At 37.1% G+C, this 17,756-nt stretch overlaps 1 protein-coding gene across 16 annotated transcripts in view; it reads right to left on the reverse strand.

The window, feature by feature from the left end:
* NCKAP5 (NCK associated protein 5) overlaps positions 1-17,756 on the reverse strand; it is a 942,960-nt gene that overhangs the window by 452,452 nt on the left and 472,752 nt on the right. For all 16 annotated transcript variants that reach the window (XM_073241351.1, XM_073241347.1, XM_073241344.1 and 13 more), the window contains one exon: positions 12,289-12,352. In XM_073241351.1, the coding sequence (XP_073097452.1) occupies positions 12,289-12,352 (64 nt within the window). The remainder of the gene's footprint in view (positions 1-12,288; positions 12,353-17,756) is intronic.

The raw sequence follows: 17,756 nt of genomic DNA on the forward strand, positions 1-17,756 counted from the left end.
AATCTCACATCCATCTCCTGATTTAGTCACTCAGATGACAAGCTTCCTAAGTCTAATAAACATATCAAGTATACATAAAGGGCTCCTGATAGATCAGTGTATTACCCTGCTGGAAATATTTCCAATTTTAAGATTCTCTGAAGCAAAATGTAATAACCAAATAAGTTATTTTTTCACACTGGAATTGTAAACACTTAAGGAGGTAGGTAGAGAGATAAAAGGGAATTTTTGAGGCAGGATGCTTTTGCAGGCATCTCTTGAATTATAATATATAGGCTATTTTTCATGCAGTGACATCCATCCCACAGAATAAGAGACAGTGGTTTTTATGGAATAAAAAGGAAAGTAAGCTATTACATGCTTGATTAAAGGCTCAATCCTTTCAATCCAATGGAGATGTGATTCCCAACTGAGGAGGAATGTGGTCTTTGGAGAATAAGTATATGCTCCTTTTAATTTTTTGTTGTTGTTTGGTTTGTTTGTTTCTGTTGGTGTTGTTTTAAATAGAGTAAAAAGCATTAGGGCTCATCTATTCATTACAGGGCTGGAGGCATGTTCAGGCCATCAGCCTCTGGTGTGCTGCTCTCCAGGCAGTCTCCCTCCCACCCCATAGTCTCTGGCTCCCCCTGGGCAAAGTACCAAGCCACCTGCATTCTATCTGCAACTTGCCCAGAAAAAGAAATCTTTGTTTTTAAATGAATGTGGCTCCCTCTGCTGGTGGAAAGCTTGAATCAATAGTAAAACCCTCCGAAAAGGAGAGCAGTAGCTCAGCCTTTCACACAGCGCCAAAAATATCTGGCAACACATTACCCCTAACAAGTGAACCACACAATGACGGACCCTCCGTGCTTCTTATATTCTGATGCTAATGCTAACATGGCAAAGAGATGCAGAACTAAAATGCAGTGACAAGAGGGAAAAAAGTCCTGCTTTGGAAGAGAAAAAAACAGGACACTAACGAAGGTATTCTCCAAGGGCGGCTGTGTTTAAAGAAAGCATTTGGGGTTAAAATACCTAAGTTTTTTCTTTAAATAATAAAAAAGGCTCTTCAAAAGAAACCATTCCATTCCTATAAAGGGCTACATGGATGTAGGGATTGAAAGAATTGAAATGCTTCTTAGAAAAACTACCATTAACAGAGTTCTTCTGGAACCAAGTGAATATGTTAATATGCCAAAATGCCTACTTGACATACTGATTTTTCATGAGGTCAAACCTGTAGCTTTAAGAGTATCTTCCATCACATATCTACAAGTAAGTCTTATGAAGGGACACTTTGAAAAAGAGCGTTCCGTTTATCAGAAATAAAGATGTGAGCCCCAATAAAATTCTTTATCATTAAGCCAAAAATATAGACAACCATAAGAGTGGTCCTAAATATCTAGGTTTACATGAATTTCAACAGCAACACCAACTTATACAGTGATGATTCACAGTTGGGCTGCTTTCTAAGTAAATCCTAACAGGCTGAGCGCCACAGAGGGCTAAGAAATGGTTAAACACAAAATAAAACAAAAAATAATCCCAACACGCCAAACAGAAGAGCCCATTTAGACCCTTACGTTTTGTCTCTTACTGCTTCATTGATAACTAAATTATATTCACTCCTGAGTGATTCCAATGTTTCTAGGTCACAAATCCTGCCACTTGCTAGAGGCTACAGCCCGATTTATCATATCTTTATGGAAGCATTTCAGTGCTGAAAGCAATGCACTGTGCTTCCTGCAGAAGGTTCAAGTTAGGAAGGCAGAGGGCGGCATCCTCCTGCTAGGGACAAGCAGCAAAGACCCAGGGGCTGTTTTGTTTGGTCTCTGAAGACAGCTCCCCCCGAGCCTCAATGAAGATTAGGTAAATACTCTAGATTTGGGAATGAACAGCAATTGGGGGTGGGGTAACACCAAAAACAATTTGGATAAAAGTCGTATTTTCTGTTCTTACAGATAAAAAGGCATGTTGCAACTCTGGGGGAGCTGGAAGAAAGGAAATGGATATGGAAATAGTGAGCATCATTCATAACTACATATGGTAGATTTACCAGAAACTTGGAAACCAGGAAAAGGGATAAAGAGAATGGAGAGAAGAGAAGAAAACACACTACACTTTTTTTCAGTGATTAAAAAAGAAAAATGCATGTAATTAACATTGGTATAATACTATTAACTAAATTAAAGAGTTTAGCTTTTCTACTGCTAATATTTCCCTTTCCCAGGACCCTATCCCAGATCCTAAGTTGTGTTTGTTGTCATGTCTCCTTAGTCCCTTCTAGTTTGTAACAGTTCCTCAGTCTTTCCATGACTTTTATAACCTTGACAATCATGAAGAGTGCTGATCAGTTATTTGTCGATGTCCCTCCATTGGGTTTCTCTGATGTTTTTTCATTACTGGAATGAGATTATGTATTTTTAAGCAAGTACACATACACACACACACACACACACACACACACGATGTGTTCTCTGGGCATTATATCAAGGGGTGCCCCTGTGTCTTAATACTGGTGATGTTTATCTTGATCACTTGGTTGAGGTGGTATCTGCCAGTTTCTCTACTGTAAAGCTGCTATGTTCCTCTTGTATTTAATATGTATATATCTTGGATGAGATACTCTAAGACTTATGCAAATTCTACTTTTCCTCAACTTCTGACCACTAATTTTTAGCATCCATCCATATGGACTCATGGAATTTTATTCTATAGGTTAAAATCTAATACTGAGGTTGTTTACCTTATTTTGTTCAGATTGTTCTCGTTTGGGCCATTTAGAGCTCTTTAGGGTAGGAGCCTGTGTTCTTTTAAGAAATTGATCTATTTGGGGGCATTTCCTTACTTTCTGACACAACAAAATACTTCAGATTCATCTTGTGTCTTCCCATTCCAGCTCTGGAATCAGTTATTTCTTCAAAGAGGCTCAATTCATTTCACTAGAGAATAGTGTTTAGAAACCAAGATCTGGGCTCTAGCTGTACTCATTTTGACTAGAATGCCTTTGCTTTAAGCCCTTTCAGTGGACAAAGCTGGTAAATGCATGTATGTAAAAGAAACCTATGCATATACGTATCTACATTTCTCTATATATTACCTATGTGTATATGTATGTATGTATGAGATTATATAAAATATGAGTATATATGAAAAAATATATACAGACACACATATACATGAGTTTTTATTAATACATCTGATCCCCAACACCACAGCGATAATGTCCACATTCTCCCTTTTCTTATTTAGACCTTCTTTCTCCAAGAATAAAAACCCAGTTCTGATTTCCTACAATGTAATTCTTTGTTTAATTCTAGTAAACGAAGTAGTTTCAGATTTTCCAGTCCATAGCCTTGTGACAAACATCTTAACTGCTAGGTTACTGCATTTATGTACAACTCTTTTTGTCTTTAGCCCTGTAATATTCAAGCAAAATACTTTTTTCCACAGTTAAGAGTTTGGTTTATTTCTTTGCTCATCTCCTTCACTTTATCTATTAATAATCTATAATACAGTTAAGTGAATATGTTAATTATTTGTATTCTATTTGGGGTTCCCTGCACAGCCTGATGGTCTTAACTATTTGCTTATTTGGTGGGCGGGTATGCAGAGGATGAGAAACATAACTATGACCCCAGGAATCAGAGCCACACAAGAAGTTACACTCAGACACATGTCGTTCCCTTCTCAGCCCACGTAACTCAGTCCAATCTTCAAGTTTCCCCACCTCTTTTTCCAACCAGAACCTACAGGTAACCAATCACTTTAGTTCCTAGTTTACTCTTCATGTATTTCTTTTATACAAATGAGCAAATAGATGTATATTTTCTTAAACGCCATTCATTTTTACATGAAGAGTACCACAATATATACTATTCTCTTGTGCTCTATCTTTTTTACTTAACCATGTACCCTGGAAATCACTTCAGATCAGTTCAAAGAGCTCTTGGGTTTTGGTTTTGTTCTTTTGCCCACAGCTGCATATACTCCATTGTGCAGCTATGGCACAGTTTATTCAACCAACCTCCTAAGTAGGCACATTTAGGTTGTTTCCAGTATTTTGCTAGGACAAAAAGTGCTGAAGAAAATAACTTGTGCATATGTATTTTTATATTGTTGCATATATGTCATGAGAATAGTTTCATAGAAGTAGGATTTCTAGGTCTAAAGATAAGAGCATATGTGGTTCTGATAGATATCACCAAATTTCCCTTCAGGAGGACTGCACCAATCCACATCCTCACCAGAATGCCTGGCAGTGTGTGTGGTTCCCTGCATCCTCACCAGCAGAGCATGTCACAATATTATCTGGTTTTTACCATCCTGATGGGTGAGACATGGTATCTCAGCACTATTTGTCATTATTCTAATTATGACTGAGCTTGAACATATTTTTCATATGCTTGTGGGTCATTTTCATATCACTTTTGTGAATTAAATGTGCATGTCTCTTTCCTGTTTTTTTTTCTTCAGTTGGATTTTTGGTCCTTTGACCCTCATCAAGGATTTGTTATGTTAAGCATATTAGCCCTTTGCTGTGCTATATATGCTGCTAATATTTTGCCCATTTGTCAGTTGTTTTTCAACTCTGTTGCATTTTTGGTCATGTAAAAAAATTAATTTTTATGTGAAATGTATCAGCCTTTTATTGCATCTAGAGTTTGAGTCACAGTTAGAAAGCCTTTCCTTAAACCAATTAAAGAGGAATTTCTCTGTTTTCTTCAAGTATTTATATAGTTTCATCTGTTATATTTACATTCCTAATCCATTTAGAACTCAGTGTTCACAATAAATGCATGGAATGTTTTTGGTGGTGATTTAAGGACTCTTATCCATTTATTCTCAAGAATATTTTGAAAATTGCCCTGGTTTTCCTACTCTGACCTAAACCATGGCCAGCAGTAGATGTTTAGCACAGGGTCGCTAGCTGGAGAGAAACATCTAACTGAAGGGCTGGCTATGCAATCCAAACAGGTTTCCTATTCCCCTTCTCCTGTCTCCTCTGCTCCATGCCTGCCTCTGTTGCCTCTTCCTCTCTCGCCCCACAGATGGGAAGCTGGAACTCAAACGGTAAGCCTGATTGGGCTGCGGGCAACGACGCAATGATGTCCTGACAGCCCGTTCTTTATTTGTGGGTAAACTCTAAGCTCCATGTACCAGCTCTCATTATGAAAGTATGAATGCCAGTGACCATGGTAAATTCATTAATAGGACTTGCTTCCCATTATTAGTACCATCTGAGTCTGTTAAAAATCTTAACTAGGAGTTTAATTTCTCTACAGAGGGCTTTAAATTAATTAGGGGTTTACATGCTAACAAAGAGCTTGATACATCCATAAATCAATTGAGTATAGGAGGACCACGCAGGGAGGACATCTATTCAGTGGAGACCTGAAATCCAGCATCCCTGTAGGGCTCCCAACAAAAGGGTGCAGGTGTGGAATAGGCCACTGTGACAAGGAACTCCCAATAATTATTTTGAATCGCTTAAACCACAGCAGGTAATATGGCAAATCAAAGTCCCAGGCGCTCAGCAAGTGAAACCCATGTTACCATGAAAAGCCACATCATATCACTTTAACCTCTATAAATGAATTGCTGTAACACTGTGATTTATTTTATACCAAGTCTAAGAATTAAAAGGACATTGATCAAAACGACCTCTTTTTTTCCTTTGTTAGGAATAAAAACTAACAGATGGAACCACTTTTTTTTCTGTAATGCACCAAACATCACTTTACAATCCTTTGAATTGCTAGTGCCTTTTATAAAATCCACTTGTTTTAATATTTACACTCACATTCTGTTCTTTGCATAGAATGTCATTAATATTCCTTTAAACACAACTTATATTTTTGAATCAACTTTAAAAATGCATAGCAATGATTTCCAACCTTAAATAGTTCCAAGTGTTAGTAGTTTTTTCTTTTGTATCATTTGATTAGGAAACACATGATTGAAAAAAATGATAGAATCACTTTTAAGTGATTTTGTATTTCATTTGTCATAATATCAATATCTATATGAAAATCATGCATGTGTATGTTTTAGAAGACTTTTTAAAAATCTATTTTAAAAAATCTAGTAATTTAAATGTGGATCTACAATAGTAAATTTTAACTATTTGTAATAGTTCTCTTGGCAGTAATTTCTTTGGAATTTTTTTGTCCAGCCTGCTCAGGTTCTATACCCCTTCCCTAGCCACAGGGGTCTGAAGACCACATGCTAGAAGCAAATACAGTTAAGTCTATACAAGTAATATTCTCTAATTAATTCCTCATTGAGTTGAAAATTATTATATTAAACTCTACCCTCCAAACAGTGTTAATAAATCAAGATTTTTAGAATATGAAACCAAAAAGTTCCAGTGTAAAATATAACATCTCCAAAGTTTTTGTGAGTTTAAGTTAAATAATCCAGGTTGCAGACGATTTCAGTTTCGAAATACTAAAGGCGACACCTTTCGAATTTTAATGACACAGGATGTATTTTTTTCCTATCATAGGACACAAAAAGAATCCATACAGTACATGTTTTCCATCTCTCCATGATCACAGCACTTGGTTAAGGCTAACAATGATTCAGGCCCTGCAGAGTTCATTGCCATGGCAAGCAAAGAAAAGAAAAAGAAGAAAGGGAACACTCTGTGCCAAAGAAGAAGGATTTAATCTCATTCCCTATTCTGCTCCCCTCCCCACCACACTGTAAAGAGAAATGGGGGGAGAAGACACAGTGTCCAGAATGCACAGCCAAGCCATTCCTCAGCCTCACTTCACCCTCATCAATGACACAGATGCTCTCAGGAGGCAAACACACTGTGCCAGCCGAATTTTAAAGATACAACACAAAAAATACCCTCTTCCTTTGATCCCATACCTCCCTCCAATTATCCCCTCAATTTTTGGTAGATACAAGTTTCTGCAAGTTTGTGAAACAGTGGACTATATTTGAGGTCTCTACTTCTATTCCTGGTATTTTCTAGTCTATGTTTCCAGCTGGTGAGGCTATAATAAGGCATCCCAACACACCCACAGAGGGGGGGGTGTCAGAGAAGGTCACATAGAAAGCCATGACTTTCATCCTTGTCAGGCGTAATTACCCTCCTGCCCCTCATTATGTAAGTGGAGATCACCTGAGATGCCTGGACTCCCACCTCTACCCAGCAGTAATGAGCATCTCTCCCTCCTACCCTGCTCTGCAGTGATAGTATCAGAAGAGGCCTACAGGACAGCATTTTACACCATTGCTCAGCAGTAATAATGCCAAACATGCCTGGTTCAGTGGAGGTCATATGGGACATAACAAGGCATTCCTACCACCCCCTCCATCAAGGGACATCAGTGGAGGGTCCTACTAGGGAGCCTGAACTCCCATCCCTGCCCAGCAGTAAGGAGAAGCACCCGCTTATGTGTCAATGAGGTTGACAGGAAACCCAAACTTCTTCCTTAACCTGCCAGTCACAAAACAGAGCATCCCTTCTGCCAAGCAATGCCTATGGAAGCCAAGAGAGCAGAAGGTTTAAATAAGGTCCAGAATCTCATAACATAATACCCAAAAGGTTGAGATTCCACTGAAAAAAAATCACTCATCATATCAAAAACCAAGATCTCAAACAGAATGAAAAAAGAATCAATAGATGCTAACTCTAAGAAGACAGAACTGTCAGACTAACACTGGTAGAATTGATATTGTTTTAAACTTTTTAACATAAATGTAAGAAAACAGAAAATATATTTAAGCCATTATTGATGTCATTTTGAAGTAGTCTCTGCAGTATTTTGTTATGTCATAAATACATATAAAATACTTGTTGCTATTTTTAAAAATCCAAATGCACATGCTTATTTAGCTCATTAACTCATAGCTGGTCAAGAAATAAAATTTTCTGAAGTTTGGAGAAAAAAGCATAATCAGAAGGAACTTGGCTTACAAAATATCAAGTAAACTGTAAGTTTCTAGTAATTAAAACAATTTAGAATAGTGTAAGAAGAGACAAAAGTTAATGAAAAAGTTCAAGTCCTACAATAACTGATGCAGGTTGAGAGGGGTATTTGGAATATGATGGTGGCAATAAAGTTTAAATTGTTCAATAAATGATTTGGGGAAATTAACTATCAATTGGGGAAAACATTCCTTTTGACTCCTACCTCACAACAATTTAATTCTAGCTAGAATATGCAAAAATTTACTTGAAGAAAAATAAAAACTATACACATTCTAGAAGATAATGGGTATCTTCCTACTCTTGAGGTGGAATGGGCTTTTATCCATAAAACAAAATTTAAGATGACATTAAAGTCTTCAGGACAGAACATATCTTGTGGTAAACTATGCCAGCATTAGGGAGTACAGGCTGAAACACAGTCTCCAAGAATGAAGAGAGACATGATTTTATAGCATTTGTGAAAAATAATGAAAGGTAAGTATGAAAACAATAGTGATAGTAATTTCAAGGTTGAAAGAATTAAAACCAAAGGAAATAAATATGAAACATCTAATAGACTGAAAGAAAACTTTCTGTTAACTTGAGTTAACAGAACAAAAGAGCATACAGAATTAGAAAGAACCAGTAATGTGTCAAAGATCACATTGCTAACAACTGGCTGGTCTTTGAATCCAGACCTGCCTTGCTGGGAAACTCATGTCCTTCTTATTCCCACATATGTATCAACTAACTAGCCATTAAGATGAAATCTCTGTTCATGTAATGTGGTACTGTGGATTGAATCCTAGATCAGAAAAAGGGAAATTTCTTGAAAAACTGGTGAGAGCCTAATAAAATCTGGAGTTCAGTTAATAGTAACATTCCAATGTTAATCCCTTAGTTTTAATAATTATACCAGAGTTATGTAAGATGTTAATGTTAGAAAACTTGTTAAAAGGTCTGCAGGTGTGCAATTTTTCCGTAAGTCTACAATTACTCCACAATAAAAAAAAAGTGTGCTAAAAAAATAAATCTCTCAAAACTGGTGCCTTGGGTACTATCTTAAAAGTTGTAAGTAAAGAGATTTATTGCATCAAGTCAAATTTTAAGAAGGGCATTCTGTGCATTAACGACTGATTATAACAGGTTCACTGATGATTTTAAAAATAAACATCTGCTTCCATTACATAGCTTTTTTAAAAATCCTTCTTATTTAACTTTTCCATACCATTTTTCCTTTCATGTGGGTAAAAATATAGAACATTGTAAATAGTAGTCTTTAAAAACATAAAGTGATGTGGTTGTCATGATCCACTTTCCATTTCTGCTATAGATGTGACAAGGCTCTGGCCTTGTAACAGCAAGAATTAAATTTCGAGGACTAACACAACTGCCTGATTTTAGGAGCTGTCAGATTCTGAAAGAATCAGGACTTAGAAATAAATGAATCCTAGGAGAAGAAATGCTGAAGCATATAATTAAGTAGAAAACTCAGAGAAGTTTGACTAGGAAACAAAAAAGGGGAAAAAATATTGAGAAAGAGGGAGAAAAAAATCAAAATAAAGGGTATTAATGAAAATCAGGCTTACGGTGTCTCTAAGGAATTGAAACAATAAATTGTGCAATGGAAGAAATAGTAATATTAATAGTAATAATTCGGACAACATCACTGCCTCGCTCAGAGCCCCCCAGCGGCTCCTGTCACTCAAGAGCATGAGATGGAGCTCCTTGGGAACCTGGCTGACTGCTTACCCAGTGGCCCCCAAGGCTTCTCTGACTTATGTTCACTATTCACCCCCTGCCCCCTCCATCCCTCATCCCTCCATCCAGTCTCCCTGCTGTTCCTGAGGCCTCCAGGCCTTGGCACTTGCTGATCTCCCTGCCCTGGGATGCTCCTCTCCGAGATACCTCTGTGGCTCACTCCCCGGCCTCCTACAGGTTTTGTTCAGTACCAAGTTTTCAGTGATGTACTACTATAAACACTCTATTTAAAATACTGACCCCTAGAACTCCCAATCTTTCCTACCATGATCTGATTTTCTCATAGCTGCTTCTACCATCTAACACTTTAGTTACACTGAATGTCTATCTTCCCCATCACTGGAATGTAAGCTGTCAGATTTTTTGCCTGTTTCTTTTTTCTTTTTTTCACTTACATTTCCCCAGTGCCTAGAATAGTGCTGGGCACCTTATAGGTGCTCAATAAATATTTGTTAAAATAATCAACACATAAATGTGATTTTTCATTACATCATTAAATAAGAGTAATAAAACACTCATAACTTTTCCAAAGGTTTTCCTTTTTTTTTTTTCGATCTATCACAGTAACCTTTCTTTGTCTGTGCTTTTGTTAAAGGCTCTAGCAAAGCCTAACTCACTCCATTTTGAAAGACACTAAAACGTTCCTTTTATGTTGCCCTCTAATTAGAGCTTTCTGAGTTTTAGAAATTTTGCCAGGAGCCCCCTGGAAACTATAGGTAAGGACATTCCATTCAGTTTGGAAGCACACAGCCTCCACGATGCCAGCAGGTCTGCCTGCCAGCTGTGGATTAACTGCTAGCCCCCTCCTGCCTCCATGAAGTTCCCCTTTAACGTGTGCTGTCTCTGACCAGCACTTGGGAGACGGTCTTGGGACACTAGTCTACCTTCTTCCCAGGTTGCCAGCTTCCTGAATAAAGCAACCTTTCATTTTTACCTACACTCGTCTCAATGTTTTAGCCTTTCCAGCAATGAACAGCAGAACTTAGGTGCAGACCAGGCCACAGCTCTGTAACATTTTTTGGGTATTTTCTACACTGAACAATTATTTATATATTTTTAAAGGGGGATTTTATTTTACAAAAGACTAGAAAATTATCTGTGCAAAATGACTTCAACTCAGGCCCATTTACTGACTGAGTCAGAAAGATCCATTCTTTAGAGGCCTGTTTTTACCAGCTTCAATAACATTCAGTTATTACCATGAAAAGCTCCCCACCATAAAAACTTCCCATGGACACATGTTCAGTAGTATGATCCACTCAACAAGTGTAATCATAAAATTCCAACTTCCTCATTTTAAGATGAAGAAACTAAGACCTAGAAAAAGTAACCAAGTCTTCAATTAGGACAGATCAAGAAGCATAGAACAGGAGCTAGTGCGAACAAAGGATTGAAACATTACAGAATGGCCTAGCTCATAAACATTTTACAATGCAGTAAAAGTGCAGGTTGAAAATTTTCAGTTCACCATTTGACTAAACCTTCATTTTCTTCAACTTACTTCCACATGCCTGCTCAAAGATGCTGTGAGCAGTTGCTTCCCATTGTTGCGATATTCCATATTCTCTTCACATTGAGATTACTAACAGAGCAAGCAAGGTGGCTGCCTAAGTATTTTAGCATGCTCAAGGGCCACTGTACCTTCCAGAACCCGCTTAACATTCAGTCTCTTGCTCCAGCCCTTTGCATTTCCCGGTCGGAGAAGTGTGAGACCAGCATTTTCTACAAATTCCTTATTCTTCTCAGTAGAGAAATTGTCAATTAACTCTCATGAAATCAAATGGAAGCAGCCCTCAGGGTCTGAAAATGTGTCACTTTTCTTTTTCAAAACATCTAATTCTTATGCATAAATATTGCACATGTGCCACTGTTTTGTCATTAAATGGGGGAGAAAATCTAGCTTTCTGTATTTTTTCTCAGAGATAGCAGCGGCAGTTAATCCACACGTGTACATTCCCTGGGTCTCCAGACAGTCATCTCTAATGTAAGAGTGGCACACAGACAGATACTTTGGCAAAAGACAGTCTATAAAATGAAGTTGCTGTGGACCAAAACAGCCATATTGATTTCTAGTACAATTCAAAACATAAGGAAACATCCATTTTCTAAATGGCACACACTGAAAAGGACGGGGAGACACATAACTGCAAAGAGTGGAGAAGGAAAAGGATAAAAGGCCATTACATTAGCAAACATCTAACCATTTTTTTAGGTTGTTCATTTTGTTTAAGTTGGGAGAACTGAGAATCTTGCATTATGCTGAAATGTCCTTATCTGAAAAATCTAAGATTGCTTAGACACTATTCTCACAGCTGGAAGCCTGGGCATCCAACAGACCTTCAGAAAATAAAGCTTTAAAATCCTTTGAATGCTTGAGCATCCTCTTCAAAGCCCAAACAGTTTTTTTCTCAATTAATATATCTCTCTCTCACTCTCTTGCTCTCTCAGCAAATGGCAGAGCCAGTCTAAACTGCATTATAAACACATCATTTACCAAAACATCATTAAGTTTGCTGCAAGGAAATATTTTCCTTAGATATCCTTAATGAGACAAAGTGCCTTTCAAGCCAGAGACCTTCAGAAGGGAGGCTCAGAAGCAGGAGAGACCAGCCAGGACTTACCATGGCCCCCTCACTTCTTCTTTGGGCGACTTCCCGCTGCAGTCTGGCCACAGCCAACTTCTCCCTGGAGAAACAAAAGCACGTGATTAGCTGCCCATTCTTCTCAAGGCAGAGGTACACTGGCATGGCTTTGAAACATTCTTTTGAGGTCTCCAGAGGAACTCCTTCCTTGGTTTAGCCCACTTCCTCCACTAAACTTTCTATAAATATTTAAAGTGATTCGTCATTAGTACATTGTTTTCATTGAGTGTCATGAAAGAGATTTTTTGCCTTGGATTTATAATAGCCAAATAAATGATGAATGTCAAGTAAAAGCTTTGTTTTCAGTTCATTAACATATATCATTTGTAAATAAATTTTCCATAGCTAAAATATTTAAATTTGACCTGTCTGTATCACCTTTGCTCATACATAATTATTTTTATTTCTTTCATTGCTCTGTGTTGATACTGACCTTATAAAAAGCAAACAACTCTGAACCATTCTTGAAGTAATAATAATAGGAGCTCATTTGCAACCTTGATACAATAAAGGCACCAGGCTCAACATTTTATTTGATTTTACATGAGACTAACACCAACCCTACACCACTAAGTTCTATTATCCCCATTTATAGACATGGAAACTGGGGCTCAACAAACTGAGTCCCCAGCTAGAAATAGTTGTATTAGGACCAAACTTTAAGTTTTTCTTACTTCAAAGCCTAAGTAAAAATTTTGACTATTATTTTTCAGTGTCTAGGAAATAGATATGATTAAAAAGCAGGTTTAATATTCTTTATTTTACAATTGGGTTCATTTTGTATCCTTTACAATTGTAATTCTGATTTCACTTACAAAATAATCTAATCTTCACAAAAATTTTAGAAATGCTTTTTTTTAAAGTAATAGGTACCTGTATTTTGGACACCTTTTCAGTTATTCTTTTTAAAAGTTAACAGATGAAGTAGGAGCAAGTCAACTCTTCCAGTAATCCTGAAATCTTAGTTTTAGCAAGGACTGTCCCTGAAATCCCTCTATTACTATCAAGATGTGAGCTATCTAAGTTCAATTTCATCCCTCAGACATTCCCTTCCCTCCACATAGGATCAGCTAAATGCAAACAGTGGGAAAGCAAATCCATTCCTAGATGAGAGGATTTCTCCCATCCTAACTTCTTGGGTCTGAAATGTCTACGGCTTCCAAGAAGGCACGTGTTTCAGTATGGTGAAAGTTAATAAACTTTTTAGTAGGAGCAGCTCTCTCTGAATAAATACCTAAAGATACAGACCGGAGGAAAATTAGAACCAGGAGACTTTTGAGAGATACAAGTTTTGCCCCATGAGAGGGGACAACAAAGTGAGTAAGAAGAAGCCTGAAAGAAATGGAGCCAGGTGCAGTAAGCAAGGCAGAGTGTACATGTGTTCTCTGGCCCAGGCCCTCATGGACAAATGAAAGGAGAAAAGAATTGAATGGGAAGAATATGATGGAGCTCTGGCTTAATATGAAAATTAAACATGTATTCATAAGGACAAAACAAAGCAAAACAAAACACCATGAGAAGAACATACCCTAGCCTTTATTATTGAGCAACTGCACTCTGAGGTATAAACCCAACAGAAATGCATGTATATGTTCAATAAAAGACATATACTACAATAAAATTTTCATAGAAACACTACTATATATATGATAGCCTGAAACTGAAAATATAGATACACGAGGACATTAGAATGAATAAACTTAGCAGCATTTTACATTGGAAAACTATAGAGTCCTGGGAAAAAAATAATCTATCCCTAATCATAACAACATACAGAATATCACATGCTGCTGAATGAAAGAAGCAAATGTAGGAGAGTATAAAGTTCATGGTTCCATTCATATGAAGTTCAAAGACAGGCAAAATTCCTACTTAATTTCAATAAGTCAACAAAAAATAAAAGATACACATATCAAAAAGCAAGAGGTAAAACTTTCTATTCAGAGATGACATAAATTTCTATATAGGAAATTCTAAGGAATTTGCAAAACAACTATACAACTATTAAGTGCATTTAGCAAAGTCACAGGATACAAGCAAATACACAAAAATCAATTGTATTATATACTAGCATGAAAGAGGAAATTACATTTTAAAAATTCATTTATAATAGTGTCAAAAAACAAAATACTTAGAGAATAAATTTAACAAAAGACTTCTCAGACAGAAAACTATAAAACACTGCTTAGAGCAATTAAAAGGACCCTCATACATATGCATTACAAATCCCTCAAAGGGATCTTGAGAGCACCTAGCATTCTGGAACCACACTTTGTGAACTTTGCCCAGAAGACACAGAACTAGAAATGGAAGAATGTTCTGGAAAATTTCCTGGAATTATCATTCCTGATTGCTGAATCTTCTAAGACTTAATATATATGCTAATAGCATGTCAGCTTTCTACAAGAGCCATTTAACATAAAGAAGACATTTCTAGAACAGACTAAGAGTCTATCTTATCACTATCTTCCTACTAAATGATGGAAGAGTCCTAATACACTTTAAAGGTTAGAAACATCACTATTTTATCCTTAAAAAAAGTTTTCCTTTAAAACGCTATTAGGAATTATCACACAGTACAGGTGCTTGTCGAATCTTATAAAATCCAATTGAAAGAAAATTCAATGGTTTAACCCATCAACATAATTTTTAAGGAGGAAAATATAAAGAAATCATGAAATTGTGTGCTCTGGTCACAGATTTTTTTGGCATTTAAGAAAGAAAAAAATATGAGAGAACCAACAAGAATGGTCATCTTCTAATCCATACCATGTCTGCCATTTGATTTGGTAAAAGAGTAAAATGTAGAAACTGGAAACTTAGGTTTGACCTACCACCATGTGAACAAATGTGCACCCAATATCAAAGAATCATGGGAAAGTATGTGGCACAAACATAGGGGAGCAAATTTTGCCACACCAAAATATGCTTCTTTGGCAAATTGATTATTTTAAGCGGACTATTTTTAAGAAACTTCAGACAAAGAGAAGCTCTGAAAACCAGGAGAAGTTACCCTAGAGATATTTGCATGTATTAATGAAATCTCTGTTTGTAAGGGTGTCTCCCTCTTGGTGCCAAGAGAGGGCTGAGCAAATCTCTGGAAACTCTTGTCATTGCAGAAGGCCCCGACAAATCCATGTAACAGCCTTGCTCTCATTCACTGTGCTTTTTTCCCAGTGACTTCTCATAAATGACTTGCCAACCTCAACACCTTCTTTTGTGTTAGATGAAGATGGTACTGAAGATGATTAAGATTTTGGGGGTATTCAGTATTCCTGGGTCTTTCCCACATGTACAGGAGTTATACATGTTATTAAACTTTTAATTTTCTCCTCTTTATCTGTCTCATGTCAATTTGATTCTTAAACCAGCTAGAAGAACCATGAAGGATAGAGGAAAAAATATTCTTCCCCAACACAAGCACGGAGAATCTCTAAGTCGTCCAGGTAACAGGAAAGACAACTCCCAGCTCTACCCCTGCAGCCTAGTGCTCCTCGTTTATAAGGTAGAAAATGTTTAAGTCTAGTTAAACTAGTCTAGTTTCGGGGGTTACCTGATTTGGAGTAGTTAGGTGTTAAAGGAGCAGAATTCACAAGAATAACAAATATTAATGTGTCTTGAGGATCATGTTCTCTGTAATTGTTTTAAATCATTTAATCAGGACATGCAACATACATCATGGAGCAAAGATCTCTAAGGGTTCCAGGGTCTATGGGGTGGGGCAGGCAAGACGAGGGCCAGCTAAGGCCCATCACAGCAAGAGCACCCCAATTTTGAGCTATTTTATATACTGGGCTTCTGAATCCTATTTTCTTTAAAAAGAGAGTTTCAAGGCTAAAAAAAAAAAAAATCCAAAACATGATCCTTTCCTGAGGTTCAATACTTTATATCTCCCCAAATCTTTCAATTTCTTAGTATTACATGTATGAAAATACTGTCGGCAATTTTTTGGGTTTTTAGTGGGAATTGCAATTTTTTTGTACGAAAAAATAGTTGTCTTTATTTAAATTAAGGGATGGAGTTGTTGAATTGGTGAAAGCAACTATGCAGAAATTCTCAGAATTTCTAGATGTTAATTTGAGCCCAGAAATATTAACTTAATCATAATATTAAAATTAAAGGTTTCTGTCTTTTTTTTACCATAATTTCATTTTCCCTTGAGTTTGACAGTCCATTGGCAAACCATATCTACAAACCACCATGGTCCTAATATATATGTGAAACCAACTGGGACCAGCATCTTTTATATGCAAATTCAGGGTTCTAAAAAACAGCTTTGTTTAAAAAATGCAGAATCCTTGACTTGCATACTACCCACAGTAAATTCAACACACTCACATCCACATACAGTCCTGGACTATTTGAAGATCTTAGCTTGTCTGCTGGAAACTGACACTGTGCTTTTGCAACGCATCAAGGTTTTGTGTTCGTAGCAAAGCCAGTAGCTCATTATGGAAAGGGTTTGACTTTATGACTGCAAAACAAATGTCCAGGGATATTTTCTGAGAGCTGTGGAGCTTTACTTACAGAATAGGGGGAAAAAGGACATAAAGAATACACACACAATGAAACAAAAGAAACCACAAATACTTTTTCAGTTAAATGTAAAGAGAATTCTTTCCTCAGGGAGGAATAAAACAGAGCTATTTTTCTTACTCAATATCTTACCCAATTGGAGAATTTTCTAAGTTTCTAAAGTCTGTCAATTAGTTCTAGAAAATCTCAACTAAAGACGGTAACAACAAAATCATTTACATGAACCATGTATTTCAGAATATCACTGATACAACTGCAATTAAGCCCATGGAAAGCTTGTCCTGAGTGAAGTCAACAGCAGGTTGGCATTTGTAAAATCCAGGAAGACCTGCAAGGTTTGCATGTTTAGAAAAAACATGGCCCCCTAGAAGAAAGCAGCTTGCAAAGGGGGACTACACTCAGTCTGTGATGTGTGAAGACTCCACACTTCAGGGCACTACAGAGCCATCTGCTGCATGAGTGTGAAGGGCAGACCCATCTGGAGACAAATCAGTGTTCTATTGCCACTCTAAAGGGAGCCCAGCACCCATTCTGAACAGATGAGAATGAAACCACAGGGCAGCCCTGCTCTCCACCAGGCAGATGGCAACCCCTGAGGATGCCCTGAAAGAGGAGCAGCTCAAGCACTCCGTGGAAGCGTGCAGAATTACTCCCACTCAGTGTAAGTCTCTGCCCCAGGCAACTCCATACAGACTGTGCCTGCGTAAGATGAGGATCTAAAGGCACATCAAGCAAGCTGTCAATATAGAAGATATGTGCGTTTTGATGAAAAGGCCCCTAATTTGTCAATCTCTACTTGACTTTTCTAGAAAAATAAAGTATAACAATAAAATTAAATAAAGTGTAACAAAATATGTATGACAATAAAGGATAAGCAAGCTCATATATGTATTTTTAAAAGAATTTCTTGG

Source organism: Manis javanica, chromosome 7 (genome assembly GCF_040802235.1).
Source record: "Manis javanica isolate MJ-LG chromosome 7, MJ_LKY, whole genome shotgun sequence".
Taxonomy (NCBI): domain Eukaryota; kingdom Metazoa; phylum Chordata; class Mammalia; order Pholidota; family Manidae; genus Manis; species Manis javanica.